Source organism: Pipistrellus hanaki (assembly GCF_964339955.1).
Source record: "Pipistrellus hanaki genome assembly, chromosome: 1".
Lineage (NCBI taxonomy): Eukaryota > Metazoa > Chordata > Mammalia > Chiroptera > Vespertilionidae > Pipistrellus > Pipistrellus hanaki.
The window spans coordinates 20108446-20127490 of record NC_140503.1 but is presented as its reverse complement, the minus strand read 5'-3'; the positions used below and the strand labels follow the sequence as shown (position 1 = coordinate 20127490).

General features: G+C 38.7%; 1 protein-coding gene across 2 annotated transcripts in view; it reads left to right on the top strand.

Moving 5' to 3' along the window:
* The window catches only part of GPATCH2L (G-patch domain containing 2 like), a 60339-nt gene that overhangs the window by 17032 nt on the left and 24262 nt on the right, over positions 1–19045 (top strand). Inside the window, exons 3-8 of one of the 2 annotated variants that reach the window (XM_084893250.1) lie at positions 974–1038; positions 7688–7864; positions 9513–9589; positions 13772–13839; positions 15317–15371; positions 17545–17630. In XM_084893250.1, the coding sequence (XP_084749376.1) occupies positions 974–1038; positions 7688–7864; positions 9513–9589; positions 13772–13839; positions 15317–15371; positions 17545–17630 (528 nt within the window). Of the gene's footprint in view, positions 1–973; positions 1039–7687; positions 7865–9512; positions 9590–13771; positions 13840–15223; positions 15264–15316; positions 15372–17544; positions 17631–19045 lie in introns of both variants that reach the window. The other variant, XM_084893251.1, reaches the window with a different exon arrangement.

The window sequence follows — 19045 nt, the reverse complement described above, 5'->3', positions numbered from 1 at the left end:
TACTTAATTTACTCAATGTTCTTAGGATTTAGTATTGCCAAAATATTTGTAAGTATTGCAAAATACAAAATATTTCCAGATTTTTGGTCCAGAAATATTGGTTGGGATTTTCCCAAGCCTTATGCAGGCAGCATGGTGAAAATGTTTCTTCTTGCTTTGGTTTCTTCCATCTTCTAGAGCAGGCGAAAAAAATTAACTGCCTTGGAAGGAAATACTCCCAGTCAAGAAAACAGCTAATATAAAGAATAGAGAAATTTTTCTTGAACCAGATAAATCAAATTTAATGACAAGATGAAAGAAATACAGCTTCAGAAGAGGCAGAGTTAATTGTTAGCAATAGCTCAGAAAAAGAAACTTATTGGATGGTATTCTATGCAGCAAAAGTTTTATTTCAATGAGTTCAAATGGAGTTTGTTTTTATATTATATTTTTATATCTTTTTGAAAATGAATTTTATTGTATATGCTTGATATGAAGGAAGACATTAAATTTAGAAAATAATAACTTTTGTCATACTGATTTCCTCACTCCTCACCCTTGTTTATGGATTTTTGTTTGCTGCTTTGTAAATGGGAGAAAAAACTTGAGAGATGCTAGATGTCTTAAAGTTAGATAGCTTTATTTAAAACTGATAGTTGGTAATACTGAAAAAATAAAATTAGTTGATAAATTTGTAAATTTATGTTGTTTAATATGCCAAAACAGATTGGGGTCATTTCTATAAGCCTTAATAAATAGCTTTCTAATGCTAAACTAACAAAGTGGCTTTAGATATTTTTTAAATACTTTGAGATATAAAAGTTTTAGAATTTTTAAAAATAAACTTTTCCCAATGACTTAACCATGAAATTTACATTTCTGAATGGCTAATGAAATTAGGGAGACTTTTGATTTGAAAACCAGAAGAACAATTAGTGCTTTGTATTTGACTGGAGCTGATGTCTTCTTTTTGTTTTACTCTTTTTTTTTTCAGTGAAACCAGCAGTGTATGTAGCAGCAGTGACACAGGGCTCTTTACCAACGATGAAGGACGGCAAGGTAATCTTGATCCCAGCTTTAGAAAGATTCTGATGATTATAGAAGTGAGTCACTGAGAATATGGCAGAGCTCTTTAAAGATTCTAAATCCATCTATAGCAGTGGTTCTCAAACTTTAAGGCATGTAAGAGCCACCTGGGGAACTGTTAAAACTGCAAATTTTTAAACTCCTAGAAATCACATAGTTCTAGAGTTGTCCCTTGGAATTTGCATTTTCCATAAACACCTGGGATGATTTTTATACATGTAGTTCAGACTTTGAGAATCATTGGTCCAGGGGGATTATAGTGTCAATGATGGGACTTTGGGAAGTTGCATTTTATTAGATATATAATTATTCTTATTTTCATATAGGAATAATTTATTTTGATAACCTTATTTATAAACTAGAGGCCCAATGCACGAAATTTGTGCAAGGAGCTCAGCCCTCGCAGCTCCAGCTTCGTCCGGAAGGTCGATCAGCTGTCTGGTCTAATTAGCATATTATACTTTTATTACTATAGATCTAATTAGCATATTATGCTTTTATTATTATAGATGTCCACAGTGTTCTGAATGAATATATTATAGAAAATATCTTCTTTCTAAAGTTTAGCATAGAACACTGAATAAGGCTAATATATGTTAATTCTTTATTTTTACTACCTAAGCAGTCATTTGAAACTTTGTTCTTATCCTGTACACTTCCTTAAGGCCATTCAAATTGTGTGCCAATTAGAATTTCATATAGCTCCCTTGGACTGATTTTCTTACTCTAAATCAGGAATTTGTAGATCTTTAAAGTCCCTTCTAGATCTGAAATCCAATGATTTTTCTCCAAGGGTTAAGTGATTGAAGGACAGAAATACAGTGGCTACATGTCTTGGTTGATACAGATGGGCTCTCTAGTAATTGAAGGAATCCTGTGACTGTGAGACTCAGGATCCTGATTTGGAGAGAGACCATGGAGGAGGTGGTTTCTCACCCATGCCTCAGAGTAGTTATGGGCATGGATGGACTTGTTAAGCTTCCTACTATATGGAAGTTGTGAGTACATTTCTGTTCCATTCTAATGCTGAAGGAACTAGGTGTCATTTGAGATTGTGTGTGTGTATATTCCCTGGTAGGTTCTGCCAGGGCCTTTATTCTTTTATCTCATACCAGGAAAGTGTGGTTGTCTGTCCATGAGTGACCTGGTGCATACTATTCAGAATTACTAATATTTGCTCTTTTTCTTTGCTTTTACTGCAATGCTATGAAGTATCATAATGCATCTCTTAAAGGCTATGTTGTGTAATTATATAGAGGTGGAAGAGGGGGTGGACCTATTGCAATAGATTAGGTTTTGGGCCTTTGGAAAACCTTTCCACTGATAAGAAGTCCTTGGTTTATCATGGAAGATTGTGACCCCAGCTTTCTTCTTTGTCTCTCCCTCAACTTCACATATTCTGGTGATGTTTTAGATGCTTAAGAGTTCTCAGCACATAGTTATGTTATTTCCTGCTTCCATGTTTGTTTATGTTGGTCTCTGCCTGAAATCTCATCCTTTTTCTTGAATGGCTGCTCATCCACCAAGACACAGTTCTCCTTTTGCCTTTGTGGGACATATTTGTGGACTACATCAATGGGTTTTCCCGCCTTCATGGGTTTGGCCAAGCTGTGGCATCAGCAGAAGAATGGAGGGAGAGAGGGAGGTGAATGAAATTGGGTGTAATAGTCAAGTTTTTATTATGATAATACTAACAACCCCAGAATTTCAGTGTTTTTTCACATTTATTTTTTACATTGGGACTGGGGTTTAGCTGAGGTTCAATTGATCTGGCTCAGTTGGTCTCCAGGCTTCACATTAGGTTTGTATCTATTCAGTGTATCTTTTTCTGGGTACTAAGCTAAAGAAGCAATGGCTCTATGACTTGTGGACTTCTCATGGCAGAGAACATGAATGCCAAGTGACCAAGCTAGGCCATGCATGAATATTTAAAGCTTTTGCTTGAATACATTTGTTAATATTCTACCGAAAGCAAGTCATATGACCAAGCCCAGTGCCTGTGGGTTGAGGAAGTGTGCTCTGCCTTAAGGGGAAGGCTCTGTAGAATCCCATGGCAAAAGGCATGGGTGTATTATTTATTCTATTAAAGGGAGGTGGAAGCAATAATGCTGTCTGCTACATTGGAGTATAGCTCTTCCAGGCTCCCTTTCTGTTGCACTGCTGGTTGGCTGTGGTTATTTTCCTTTGCAGAAAGCCACCGCTCCTGTTGGGCAGCCTTTTCCTATAACCACAGTTTTCTCTGGGCTCTGATAGCCGTTCTTTCCCCTTGCTCCTTTTGCTCTAGTAATGTAAAGACTTCTCACTGTGCTGGCTCCAGGGTGCTTCACCATCCCTTACTGGTTTTGTTTTTTTTTAATACTGACTGCACCTTTGTAAATAGGTGCTTTATTAAAGTCTCAGTTACTCCATTTAAATGTGCATGTGTTTCCTGAAGGGATTGTGACTGATATCTCAGTGTAGGCACCATCTCTTAGAACCCTTCCTCTTTTCTTTTCTGGTACTTGTTGCTTTCTCACCACTTACCAAATCACATTTTTGTTTATAGATAGATGCTTGTCTTTTTCCATTGAAGTTTTTCAAAGACAGGATTAAACAAAAATTTTTTGCAACTACAATAGGTAACACATTGCCTGACATTTAGTGAGCTCTTAATAAATAATTATTGGGAAGCCCATTTGACAGGGAAAATTCTCCTTTCCCCCCTTCAAACAGAATCCTATATAATAAAAACCTAATATCCAAATTGACCAAAACGGCTAAACCACTGGCGGAATGACCAATTGCTATGCCATGCACTGACCACCAGAGGGCAGACACTCAGTGCAGGAGCTTCTCCCTGGTGGTCAGTGCTCTCCCACGAGGGGATTGCCGCTCAGCCAGAAGCTGGGCTCACAGTAGGCAAGCGCAGTGGTGGTGGCAGAGCCTCTCCTGCTTCCGCTGCAGGCGGCGGTAAGGAGCGAGGGGTCCCAGACTGCAAGAGCCACGGACTGCGAGAGGGATGTCTGACTGCCGGAGATCAGGCCTAAGCCTGCAGGTGGACATCCCCCGAGGGGTCCTGTATTGCAAGAGAATGCAGGCCGGGCTGAGGGGAAACCCTCCTCCCGGTGCATGAATTTCATGCACCGGGCCTCTAGTTGTACATAGAACCTCAAATTGTAAAACAGCTAAACTTATTTTGGTTAGAGCAGGGTCCTAAAGGATGCTGATCTACTCAGCCTCTACCTTATTCTCGGGCAGCACTCTTGAGGAACTATTGCATCAGGCATCCCAGTGATCGCAGATTGAAGACTATGGGTCTAGATGATCTCACAAGGTTGCTTCCAGTTCAGTGAATCTCTTTTTTTTTTTTTTTTAAAGTATATTTTATTGATTTTTTACAGAGAGGAAGGGAGAAGGATAGAGAGCTAGAAACATTGATGAGAGAATCATCAGCCTGCTGCCTCCTGCACAACCCCTACCAGGGATGTGCCTGCAACCAATGTACATGCCCTTGACTGGGATCGAACCTGGGACCTTTCAGTCCGCAGACTGATGCTCTATCCACTGAGCCAAACCAGTTTTGGCAAGTCTCTTTTCATGTTATCAGAAATCTTGAGTGAATGCTTGGGAACCAAAAACATGCCATGATAGTTTGCCATTTGTTATCAGAAAATATGATCTAGTTGAGTATACTGTTTTACTAAATGGCCTAAGAAATGCTTATGAATAAGAAAGGAATTAATACGGTGAAATGCAAATTATTATTAACTAGAGGCCTCGTGCATGAAAATTTGTGCACTCAGGGCGGGAAGGGTTCCTCAGCCCTGCCTGCACCCTCTCGCAGTCCAGGAGCCCTCAGGGGATGTAAGACTAATGGCTTGGCCCGCTCTCCACAGGGAGTGAGCCTAAGCCAGTCTGGCCTCCCTCTGTGGGAGGCAACCAGTGGGCTGATCAGGGGACTGGGCTGGTGAATGGCCAGCCCTGCCCCCCATTGCCCTGCCATTGCTGCCACCGGTGGCCTTCCTCTGCAGGAGGTTACTGGGTGGGCTGATTAGGGGACTGCACTGGTTGGTTAATGATCGTCCTCACGCCCCCCTACCTTACCCCGATCACACCTCCACCACCGCTGATTGCTGCCGCCCCCTCCCTCCTATTGCTGTCCCCACCCTTTGCCTGCTGGCAGATGCCTTGGCTGGCCTGGTGCTGCTGCGCACCAGCCCCGACCTCCCTGACCAGTCGTTCCACTGTTTGGTCAATTTGCATATTATGCTTTTATTACATAGGATTTCTAATGTCTGTCTTTAATTCATCTATGTACATTATTTGATGAGGTGCTATAGGGGTTCTCAAATTGTGGTCCCCAGACAAGCTTAGTATCACTAGGGAACTTGTTAGAAATGCAGTTTTGGTCCTGCCCAGAGCTGAATCAGAAACTATGTGAATATGACTCAGAAGTCTGTGTTTCAACAATCACTACTTGCCCTCTGATGAACATTAAAGGTTGAGAACCACTGCTTAAGAGAAACAGCTATTGGTGGTGTGTTTTTTTAAGAGAACACTTTGAGTAACTTCTTTAGTGGCAATATCTGCTGCTATTTACAACTATGCAGCTTTCATTTCCCCTTTAGTGATCTCCACAGTGATTTAAGAGTTATCATTATCCTCTGTGTTAGTAGCCCATGAATCTGCTACTTCATGTGATGGGCATGTCCCGAGAAGTTTCCCTGGGATCCAGTATACATTAGAGAATAAATGTATATTACGATATGAACTCCTTAAATGTTCTTGCAATAATTTCCTTCATTCTTGCTATTTTGAAGGGAGTGGGGGGAGAAGGAGACATAAAGTTATCTATCTTAATCTTTGTTGGCAAGAATAAACTATTGGAAACTGAGAGGCTATTATTGTAGCCAGTAGAAAGATGTTTGAGCCAAAAACCTGGATATATGGATTTAGTCTTGCCTTTGTCATTATTGAAGAGCCTTGGGCAAATGAAATAATTTGACGTAAACCTTGGGGGACTATATTATTTGTCTCTGGTTAGTTTTTTCTCCTGATAGCTTGGATTGCTAGTGTCAAGATGATTTTCTGTCCCATTAATGAGGTACCAAGGAAAAAACAAGGTATGGATGTACATTCTTTATTCGCCTATTATGAGAAATTCAGCTATAGCAAGAGATCCCTCAGAAACAGCTATAACAATTATATTTTATATAATATACATATATTTTAAATATAGTAATATTACATGCAGTAAACATTACATTAAAAAAAAGGTTTAAAATATAAAGTATTTCCAAAATTGTACTAATAGTATAATATCACAAAAGTTGTAGGAGATATTAAAAATCTGAAATAACAGAATTACTTCTACTATATTCTAAAATGTTTTATTTCTCTGGCTCTATTTTTGTTCATCAGTTAATGTTCATTATATTCCACAAATGAGTGAGATCATGTGATATTTATCTTTCTCTGATTGGCTTATTTTGCTTAGCATAATGCTCTGCAGGTCCATTCATGCTGTTGCAAATGGTAAGAGTGCCTTTTTTTTTTTTTTTTTTACAGCATAGCAGCATAGTATTTTCCATTGTGTAGATATACCACAGTTTTTTAATCCAGTCATCTGCTGATGGGCACTTACGCAGTTTCCAAATCTTAGCTATTGTAAGTTGTGCTGCTATGAACATAGGGGTGCATGTATCCTTTCTGATTGTTGTTTCTGATTTCTTGGGATATATTTCTAGAAGTGGGAGTTCCATTTTTAATTTTTTGAGGAAACTCCATACTGTCTTCCACAGTGGCTGCACCGGTCTGCAGTGCAAGAGGGTTCCTTTTTCTCCACATCCTTGCCAGCACTTGTCATATGTTGATTTGTTGATATAGCCATTCTGACAGGTGTGAGATGATACCTCATTGTCATTTTGAATCTTTCGGATGATTAGTGTCTTTGAACATGTTTTCATATGTCTCTTGGCCTTCTGTATGTCCTCTTTTGAAAAGTGTCTATTTAGGTCCTTTGCCCATGTTTTGATTGGATTGTTTATCTTTTGTTAAGTTGTATGAGTTTCCTGCAAATTTTGGAGATTAAACCCTTATAGGAAATAAGATTGGCAAGTATGTTCTCTCATGCAGTGGGTTTTCTTATTGAGAAACAGATAACTTTGAATTGAGAAACATTTGTGGGCTTTGAATCCCCAAGTTCATTTATGTCCCTGAGAATGGTAGGAGGCAGTTTATTTTTGTGGTAAAGGCTTTGGAGTTAGGCTTTGAGTTCAAATCCTGGCTTCATCATATACCATTTGAACTTGACTTCTTTGGACTTTAGTTGCTTCATTTATAAGTTGGAGTTAATGTAAGGTTTGAAGGAAATAACATATTTATAGATTTTTAGCATAGGTTGTGGTAGGTGTAAAGACTCAGTAAGTGGCAGCTTTATTTTTGTACTATTAAAAGCATTCCAGTTTGGTATCCCAGTTTTCATTATAATATGGATCAAGAATAAGGATCAGAATAATTTTTTGTACTTTGACTTTATTTAAAAGTATTCTTAAACCTATATCACTGAGAAGTTATTCTCCCATTTGGTTTTTGACAGAGCATGTTAATATTCCAGCTTATGAAAATGATGTCTTTACTTTAGGGGATGATGAGCAGAGTGATTGGTTCTATGAAGGAGAGTGTGTTCCAGGATTCACTGTCCCTAATCTTCTGCCCAAGTGGACTCCTGATCATTGCTCTGAAGTAGAAAGAATGGATTCTGGACTGGATAAACTCTCAGACTCCACATTCCTTTTACCTTCTCGGCCAGCTCAAAGAGGTGAGTTCTGAGGAGACCAAAGTATACCTCCGCTTTTATGGTTCTCTTTGGGGAGAATCATCCTATGGTATGCATACTCCTTCCTTTAAGCATGTATTAACTATCTGAATTTTGGAGCTAATCCAGAGATTTTTGTAGAGGATTTAAGCGTGAGTCTTGAAGCTTGAGGTTCTCTTTATTCTTACCTAAGACAATCCTTTATTCTTACCTAAATCAATGTCCTGAAAGAAAGCGGGGCATTTCTTCAGCTTGCTATTGCCATTTGTGCCAGTGTTAGGAAGCAGGAGAGGAGTGGAGGAGGAGAGAGAGATAGAAATATCAATGATGAGAGAGAATCATTGATCGGCTGCCTCCTACATGCCCCCTACAGGGGATCAAACTCACCACCTGACATGTGTCCTTGACTGGAATCAAATCCGGGACCTTACAATCCGCAGGCTGACGCTCTATCCACTGAGCCAAACTGGCTAGGGCACAGTAGCACTTTTTGAATGGATGATTTAAAAATATTCTTTAAATTTTAAAAATTCTCTTATTGTGCGCTTTAGCACAAATACACATTCCTTCCCTTTGCTTTTCCTTCAGTGATGATGTAGCAAAGTAGAGTGGAAGGAGCTGGACAGGAAGAAGGAAAGGTGATAATACTGTCTGGGAGTGTCTATCTAGCTCTGTGACTGACAGTCACCCCATTTCCTTGGGGTCTTAGGGTCATTTAAGATATTGATCAGTGATTCTCAACATTGAATAAAACAGTTTGAGAGGTTTCTCTTAGCTCTGTAAATTTATGATTGTAGAATTTTCACTAGTCAATAATCAATTAGTCAGTTATCAAGTATTTTTTGAACATCTGTTGGTGATCAGAATGTCACTAAGAGCTGTAAACTCCTGTAGCATTTCATGATGAATGTGGTGGTTGAAAGGCCTTCTCAAAGAAATTGGTTCTTGATAAAGAGTACTCTCTGCCTGAGGAACATTGTTTGCTACCTTAATAATATTTATCAAACATTTCCATGACCATGTCTAAAAGTTCTTTATGGACTAGTTGAAATACACACAAATAAGCTAGAATCGGAAGAAAGAACTTTAAAAAATGGCCTGTAATCTCATATCCAGAGACAGTGCCATTGATAACATTTTGGTGTGGTTTTTCCAGTTGTCTTTTCTATGTGTAAAACACATACAGCAGTCAGAAAAATGGGATTGGCTCATACATGCTATTTTTACCATTATTTAATGAATTAGATTGGCTTTAAGTTAATAACTAGCATTTAACTTACAGTTATAAATTATTGTTAATGCCTCATATATTTGTCTAGTTGTTTTTTATTTTTTTTTTAGTTTATTAGTACCTTCCATGTGCTATTTCATTTGGTTTCAAACATCACTATAAGATAGGCCTGAGCAAGCAGATAGCCCTCTTTTACAGATGAGGATGCCTAGGTCAAAGGTAAGTGACATGCCTGAGATCATACTACTGGTGACAGAACATGGAGATAGTAAATTCTTGACAGATAGCCTGGTGATACTAGTTTAAGGGTCAGACTAGTAGATCCTGGGTGAGAGGGACTCTCTTACTAGAAGCATGTCATTGCTAATGAATCTTCTACATTCAGTTACTGAGAACTGCCTTTTTTTGTTGTTGTTTTAGGGTACCATTCTCGCTTGAATCGTCTGCCTGGAGCTGCTCGATGTCTCAGAAAGGGGCGAAGGAGGCTTGTTGGGAAGGTGATGGCTCTTACTGTTTACAGGCTCAGTGGGAGGATAATATTCCTTTGGGGATTTGTGTACCCTCTTGATATTAAAAGGTGCTGTACATTATCACCCTGGAATATTTTGCAAGTTCCTAAGAGTGAACGTTATATTGATCAGTGATTCTCAAGATTGAGAATCACTGATCAATATCTTAAATGACCCTAAGACCCCAAGGAAATGGGTTGACTGTCAGTCACAGAGCTAGATAGACACTCCCAGACAGTATTATTTTGCAAGTTCCTAAGAGTGAATGTTATGGATGGATAAATACATAAAGGATGAAGTTTAATTCATATAGAACTTCTGACAAAGCAAATACTGTCACTATGACAGTATCTGTTGCCTATAAATCTACAGGCCAGATCTTTCTCTATTCTGGTTTTTTTTTTTTTTTTTTTTTTTTTTTTTTTTTTTTTTTTTTAATATATTTTATTGATTTTGTACAGAGAGGAAGGGAGAGAGAGAGAGAGTTAGAAACATCGATGAGAGAGAGTCATCGATCAGTTGCCTCTTGCACACCCCCTACCGGGGATATGCCCGCAACCAAGGTACATGCCCTTGACCGGAATCGAACCCGGGTCCCTTCAGTCCCCAAGCCGACGCTCTATCCATTGAGCTAAACCGGTTTTGGCTGTCTTTTTTTTTTTTTTTTTAATTTATATGATTATTATGTAAGTTAAAACACTCTTGATATTTTTATGACTCCTCCTGAATTTATGGGTGCTTCTTTTGTCCTATCTTTATAGTCTTTTACTCTAAAATTCATTAAAAAGAAAAAACTTGGAAAGAAATTTTCAAATTTCAAAACCACCTCACTGTCCATGAGGGAGGAATATCTGTTTATTCAGGTCTGCCTTTTCCAGTGATTGTGCCCTGCACTTACTTCATTTAATCCCCCCAACAACCTTGAAAAAAGGTGCTATTCCCCTTTAGCAGGTAAAAAAAAACTTGGGTTCAAAGATGTTCAGTAATGTCTGATGTTATCCAGGTAGAAGTGGCCAAGTAGAGAGCTGAACCCAGGTCTACTTCTCTTTTTTATTTAAATTTTTAAAAAATTTTCACATTAGCTTTGAGATTGAATATAGGTTAAGATTGGGGCTCATAGTGAGAGAAGATGGTGGCGGGCAAAGAGTAAGAAAGAGAGTGGCATTTTAGAGCATTAATTAGTTGGTTTACTCAGTAAGCATTTAGAATGCCTATGTGGCAGGCTCTGTGCCAACTTGGTTATGTATAGTAGTCAGAGCCACAGTCTGGCTTACCTCAGAGAGTTGTTCTCTTATAATTTAATCAGGGAATTATTTTTTTGAAGTTTTATTAGTAGTCATTCAAAATGAGGCTAATTTTTATTATATGTATTCATCAATGAGAATCCAGATGAACTTAGATTCTTTTTATCTTTAAATTCAATTTCAAATGTTTAATTAGAAAGACATTTGATTATTGGAAGAACGATGCCTTTTTTTGGGTCGCTCATTTTCCCGACACTAAAAAGCTGCCTGTTATTCTGAGTGATTATTCTTGACAGCTAGCAGGGTATAAGTGAGTACATGGGGATGGAAGGAAGCAGGAGGTTGGCAGGGGGAAGCAGAGAGATGGTTTGATTTTTTCTCTTTATTGGTTAAGCTTGACAACAGTTTTTCCCTACTGCCTATCTTATTTTGTTTCAGACCCTATAAAAATAAGAGCCTTTCACTTCCATGGAAGTAAATCAGTTCAACTTGAAGGCTTCCTTTAGTTTGCCTGGAAGAAAACTAGAGCCTTTTGGATGTCTCTAAGGATTGCAAATGAATGGAATAATATTTACTTGTTTAATTCATCTTCATCACCTTAAAGGGATATTTGTCATTTCTACCAGAGGTCACTGTTCTGCCTCCCTTCCCCCCCATGCCTCTAATTTTTTTTCTAAATTGTAATCATAAATAATGAGTTTCATTCACAGCTCCCTGCTAGCGAGCTGCTAATTACGCAAAGTACTGCTTGTAATTTACACAGTAATAAACTGTAAATTTAAACATTACGGCACTTTAAGTTAATAATTTTTTTTGCTGTAACAAATAGCTCATTTTTCACTTATCTTTTCCCTTGGCCTCACTACCATGGCTGTGTCTGTGACCAGGAGGCACAGGTATAGGGATGAAAAGTATGAATACAGTATGTGAAACCTTTTCATTTACCTCCACTCCTGCCCAAAATCTGACCTCAAATTGATTTTTCATTAGTCAGTTCTGCTAAAATGTGTATCCTGATATTTAGGCTAATTATGCACATAGATGAATACAGATAATATTTGTCCAGAAACAAATGCATTTGAGTAGCAGGCTTGACATTCTTGACATGCATGCCTTGTGACTTACACTCATCTTAACACTCATATGTGTGTAACTCTTATTTATACACTGTTGGTGTGCTTCCCCAGGCCCTGTGATAGATACTTATTGTAAACTAGAGGCCCGTTGCATGAAGATTCATGCAATAGGCTTTCCTTCCCTGGCTGCCAGCACCAGTTTTCCTCCGGCACCCGGGACCCAGGCCTTCGCTCTGGCCGCAGCGGAGAAGCCAAGCCTAGAGGCTTCTTCTCTCTGGATGCAGTGGAGAATCCAAGCCCCTTTAGTCTCCAGTCTGCACACCCATGTATGCAAATTAACCTGCCATGTTTGTTGGGCTAATTTGCATACTCTGGTTGGTGGGTGCATCCGATGTACAACCAATTTGCATATTTCTCTATTATTAGTGTAGATATGCTCACGTTAAATGAAGGGTGAGTGCCTTCTGCCATTTTCCAGTTTTTTGGAGATGATGAGGTTTTGAATTGCTTGTAGTGTTAGGGTAATTTTTCATGCAAACTCAAACCCCAAATTTAGAAAACAATTTATGCAAACTTCTATTTCTTGTTTTAAGAGATGACATTTAACAGACAAAATACAGGTGACAGTTTTTGTAAGTTGCAAAAATTCTTTGCTATGTATATACATTTACTTACCGTAGTAGATATTTAAGTGTTACTAGTGAGGACTCTGTAAATGGATGTTCTGCTGGTCTGTTAAAAATGAGCTGCTGTTGGATTTTTTTTTAAAAGTGTTTTTATTTCTATATACTTGAATACCTCCAGGAGGTATTACTATTATAAAATACTATATATAGTAAACAATGTTTATAACAACTGTGCTGCGCCAGCATGGCCAAGGGTGAACCTGAGGAGGGGCAGTGAAGGCTTGAAGAAAAGACAAGAGAATACAGCTGGGTCTTTTGTGTCCTCAAGCCGATGCTTTATTTTATAGTCCGATTAAAACAAGGGTAGATTAACATGTAGACAAATGTTCGTTTTTGGCGACACTCGCTGCACCTCCCAAAGTCCATTATCTACTTAGGAAGGAATTGGGGAAGGCTACAAGGTCAGGCTTAATTGTGCTAAGAGAGCTCTGCTTTCGAGGCTGGGACTTGTTTGTGGCCCTGCTACAGGTCAACTTGACCATAGAGCCGCTCCCTACAAACAACTTTTTCGAAAGACTAAAGAAAAATAAGTCTAGGGTAACATGAAATACTTATTTTAAAAACTGATTTTTAGAGAGAGAGGGGAAGGGAGATGGAGAAAGAGGTTGGTTGCCTCTGCACACACCCCAACTGGGCTGGGGATTGAACCACAGATACTGGTAAATGCCCTGACTGGAAATTGAACTGCGACCCTCCAGTGCATGGGATACTCCAACCAATTGAGCCACACTGGCCTATTGAACATGAAATACTTTTAAGTTAGATTCTCATAAAAAGAAATATACTTGCCGAAACCGGTTTGGCTCAGTGGATAGAGCGTCGGTCTGTGGACTGAAAGGTCCCAGGTTCGATTCCAGCCAAGGGCATGTACATTGATTGCAGGCACATCCCCAGTGGGGGGAGGGGGGTGCAGGAGGCAGCTGGTTGATGTTTCTCATCGATGTTTCTAGCTCTCTATCCCTCTCCCTTCCTCTCAGTAAAAAATCAATAAAATATATTTTAAAAAAAGAAATATATTTGCTGTTAGGTTTTAAGATTGACATTTGAATACATGTGCCTTTGAAGTTGCTGGCACATTTATGGGAAAGTGTGAGCTTGATGACAGGTTTGCTTTATATATTTGTTTCTGTGGTTAGATGACACTTGTCTTCCTTGTCTTTTCAGGAGACCAGCATAAGTACTTTGGGTACTGAGCGGATAGGCCACATCATTAGTGACTCCCGGCAGAAAGAGTAAGTGCTTATGTATTTACTGGATATTCCAATCTGTTTCTTGGAGAAGGAAGAAGTGGAAAGTTCTATAAAGGAACCTAGAAATCTGACTTCAGAGCTGAAAGAGGAGATTTTTTTTTTTTTTTTTTTTACTATATTTTTATTTATTTCAGAGAGGAATGGAGAGGGGGAGAGAGAAACAGCAATGAAGAGAGAGAATCATTGACCAGCTGCCTCCTGCACGCCCCCTTTTAGGGATCAAACCCACAACCCAGGCCTGTGCCTTTGACCGAATCCAACCTGGAACCCTTCAGTTCACAGGTCAACGCTCTATCCACTGAGCCAAACCAGCTAGGGCCTGAAAGAGGAGATCTTAATAATCAATATGGGTAATGCTCTAAACCTATGAGAGTTCCTATTTTTTTTCTTTCTAGACTAGTTTTTATTTCTTTGCTTTTTTATATCTATAGGTGCTACATTTTAAAAATAGCCTCCAATGAAGATGCTACATTTTAAACTAATTTTTCTGTCTCTTAAACTTGTTTCTGTTCAAAATGGGTGATTGCTTCTACATTTGCTTATATTCCCTTCTCATTTTTAGACCTCTATATAGAGAAATTTTTTTTTTGTCCTAACTACTGTGATAAATACAACTAAAAAGCCTGTGTGTAGCTATGGAAAAGTTATTCCATCCCTTCTTGTGACAGCCTGCCCTCTAACATGATTGGCTCTTTGATGTCTCCTGAACAGGTCATGGTCAGTACTCGGTTATGATCTATACCTATCTAGCCTGGGTGAACTTTTAATGTACAATACAAAATAGACAAAATGTGCATGTAGTTTATGCCCTTGTTGAATTGGAGCCCCTGTTGTCACTGCACAGCTGAGAGCATTGTTTTCACAGTCTAATCAGAGGTTTCTTTGTAGAGTGTGCAGTCTTTTACATCCATTACAAGGCTTTTTCCTTTGAAGAGTTATTTTCTGCAAAAAGTTCAAACACATTAACATCTCTATTCTTTTTTTCTTTTTTTTTCTTTTTTTAATACATTTTATTGATTTTTTTTGACAGAGAGGAAGGGAGAAGGATAGAGAATTAAAAACATCGCTGAAAGAGAGAAACATCAATTAGCTGCCTCCTGCACACTCTCCACTGGGTATGTGCCCACAACCAAGGTACATGCCCTTGACCGGAATCAAACTTGGAACCCTTGAGTCTGCAGTCCAGTGCTTTATCCACTGAGCTAAACTGGTTAGGGCACATCTCTTTTCTTTTTTCCTCAAATTCATTCTTTTCCCATTTCTGTCTTTGTCTTCTCTTCATTATGCCAACATCCTTTTATTTTCTCCCTCGCTCTGTAATTTTCCTACCACTTCATGTTCACTGTTATTCTCTCCCTCTCTCTAGTGTCTGGTTACCTTCAGTTGGGAAAAGGGAACGAAATCAGGTAAGGTCTTTTCTTTATTGTTTCTATTTTACACTTACTTTTCTTTTCTTTAGAAAGAATAAAGTGTTGGCTTCTGATTTTCCTTCCCTTTCTGCTTGTGCACATGAGGTAAGGTTCCCCTATGTTGTTCTCAATTTTTGGAGGACTGTTGCCCAAGAATAGGTACTCACTGATAAGACCTGTAGCTACTTGTTAAGTTCAGTTGTAATCTTTAGTTTATTACTTGTAACACATATTTCATAGGAATCCCATTTTTATTTTAGTTCAAAACTTTGCAGTAAGAAATCAGAATGAACCTCATCTGCTTATTGTTTAGTTAAGCAGTAGACTCTTATGCTGAGAAGCCTACACATATTAAACAGAAGAAGGTAGAGCTGCTTTGGGTGAAATGGGGTTGAGGACTTAGAGTCTTAGAGCCTTGCCCTCTTAGTCTTGTCCCTAGCTACCCACTGAGGGAGCCCTTGGTACATCTAGCTCTTTGTTTTAGGGGTCATAATTTAAAAACTATTGATAGTTCCTTTATGTTTGAAGCTTTTGATTTTGGAAGAGAGGTTGCTTTATCTTGGTGATTAGTTATAAAATAATGTAATCATTATATCATACTTGTTATTTCATAGAACTAGAGTAAAGACAATGCTGAATAATAATAATTGATATAAAAAATATTAAATAGTGCAGGTGGTGGCCAAGTATGGAAAAAGTCATTAAGGTCGTATGTGAAAGACTTTAGTTTGGGGAACTCCAAGCTAGAATGCTCATCCTGGTTGCATCCGAGGATCTAAAGGCAGACGGGATCTTTGGGGATGTACTATTTACAGATGAGGTTTAATCTGTTTGTCCCAAGTCATAGAGCTCATAGAATCATGATTGAAACCTCTGACACAGAGAACAGTTCCATAGTTTGTATTCTCTTAAGTTCTTTTGTAATGACCATTTGGAGTTCTTTCAGTCTTTAGTTCTGAAATTTTGGGGAGGTTTATTTATTGTGGAAAAAGTCCAAAGAAAGGAGAAAAGATAAAGTAAGGTACTTTTGTGTGTAGTGTCCCATTCGATCCTTGCAACAACTTTTTGAGGTCCATAGATGTTTTATAGATGATAAACTGAAATCCTATGTAATAAAAGCCTAATATGCAAGTTGACTAAACGGCAGAACGACCGGTTGCTATGATGTTCACTGACCACCAGGGGGCAGATACTCAGTGCAGGATCTGCCGCCAGTCACAGAGACCAGTAGCAGTGGCAGGGGGCCTGGCTGGCAAGTTGGCGACACCAGGCCAACCAAGGCAGGTATCAGTAGGGGCTCCCTGATTGCCCTGCTAGTCACCCCGCAGATCGGCCCTGATCGCCAGCCAGACCTAGGGACCCTACCTGTGCATGAATTTCATGCACTGGGCCCCCTGGTTACTTTATAAACTGTGAAAGCAATGTTTCATTCAGCCCTCATAAAAGTCCTTTACAATAGGTAAGACAGAAAGCAGTACTTTCATTTCCCAGGTGAGGATAGTAAAGCTTAAAGCGATTATGTAGTTTTTAATACATGACAGTTCAGTTGGTAGACTGGAACTAAACATTCATTATTCTAATTCTTAATGTAGTTCTGTTTACACTATGATGCTGGTATGTGCTAACCAGTTATTCACTAGAAACATTTGCTAGGATAAGGAAATGAAAAGGTAATTTTATGCTAGTTTTCTTAGCCCCAAGGGGTGATAATCAACAGATGTAAGTTTCCGTTATGTCAGTTATAAAGTACAGTCGACCCTTGAACAACATTAATTTGAACTGTGCAGGTTGTCTTATACACAAATTAAAAATATACTGAAATATATTTTCTTTTCTTTATGATTTTCTGAGTAACATTTTCTTTTTCTTAGCCTTATAGGAATATAGTGTATAATACACATAGCATATAAACTATATGTTAACAGACTGTTTATGTTATCAGCAAGTCTTCTGGTCAACAGTAGGCTGTTAGTAGTTAAGTTTTTAGGAAGTCAGAAGTTATACATGAGTATTCAAGGGTCCACTGTACTGTCCTCTGCTATTTAAGTAATTATTGCTTATCAGAAGTTTTTGAAAAAGAATAGTTTTTGGGGGTGGTAGATGAGGTGTGCTAGGGTACATACACTGTTGGATGTTCAAAACCTTACTTAAGGGTGTCTGTGGGACAGCAAAGGAGTTGAATGGTAAAAGCGAAAAAGTAATCAAATATCAGATTACTCTTTCTAATTCTGTCTGTTTCATAAATGCTTTACTAAAATAACTTTATTTATTATTGCAGTTTAATCCCCTCTCTCCGCTTTACTCCCTGGATGTTCTCGCTGACGCTTCTCACCGACGGTGTTCACCTGCACACTGCTCTGCCAGGTAATTGTCTTCTTGCGACTGTTTCTTCCAGACAATGCCATTTTTCTTTTTACAATACCTTTTAAATTATAAAATATGTGTGTGTATAGTGTTTTTACAACCACCTTTTGAGGTCAATCAATGTTTTCAGATGCAGAAACTGAGGCAGAGTAGCAAGGTATTTCTCTATGGTCATGTGACTAGTATGTGATTTAAGTTTCAACTTTGACCTAGTTTTCTGGCTCATATTTCATATTTCTTCTACAAGCCCCATCTTCAGAGACATTATTAATGATCCTTGCCATGACCTGCAAAATTATGCATAATCTGACTTCTGCCTGTATGTCCAAACCCCTTTCATAAACTTCTTCCATCTCCACTGGGGGAGGGATCCAGCTGCACCAGGGAGCTCCATTTTGTTTTTCAAAAGTAGCAACCCTTTCCTGCCTCTGAACCTTCACACATGCTCTCTTTACTTGGACTATGGTCTTATAGCAGTTCCCAGGATTGGCTTTTTCTCATTTCAGCCTCCTGAGGGAGGACTTCTCAGACCATCCTGTTTAAAGGGACCACCTCTACCACTCGCTTATTATCTGTTTCTTTTCTTTTCTTTTTTTTTTTTTTTTGAGCTTTAACATTGTCTAAAATGACTTTGTTTATTGGGTTCCCCCCACCCCCAACTACACTATAAACTTCAAAGTGCAGGGACCTTGTCTTGTTCCCTGATATATCCCCAGCATCTAACGCTGTGTCTAGCACTAACTAGGCATTTAGTATACATTTGTCAGAATGAATCCTGAGCCCACATAGCAGAATGAATTTAGCGCCTCTCAATATAAATTCTCTTAAGTTGTGTGACATGGAAAGTAAATATGGTTTTTATTGTAGCATCTGCCAGCAGGACTATTGTGTACAAAAGAGCAGTTAATAGGCTGAACCAAAGGACTTTTTCTATTTATAGTAGTACAGTGAATTTCTTTCCAAGGCTCTGATGATTTTCCCCCCTAATATGTTCTTAAACGGATGTGTTTAGAGTGCACAAAGAAGTTATTCTTTCATGGATATAAGTAGAACTTCCACTGTGGGCTATAACAAACTCTGTATCATAAACTGCTGCCAGACCTTCTAGGAGAAGTAGTATTTAAATGGGGAAAGTCTTTTGAAAAGAGAGACCATCACAAATGGTGTTACTAGGAAAGTGGAAAATTCTGGGACGTTGATAAACTACTATATGGCCTTTTCTTCAGTAGATTGCAATTTATTCATCATTCATTCATTCATTCATTCATTCAACATTTGCTGACACCCTATTACGTGGCAGGGTCTTTGTTGAGGTAATACCTTAAGGAGCGCCTATTGTCGTGAGAAAGTCAGGTGTGGAAATTGACAATTGCAATATGGAGTAATAAGTGCATACAGGTTTGCACGACATTGAT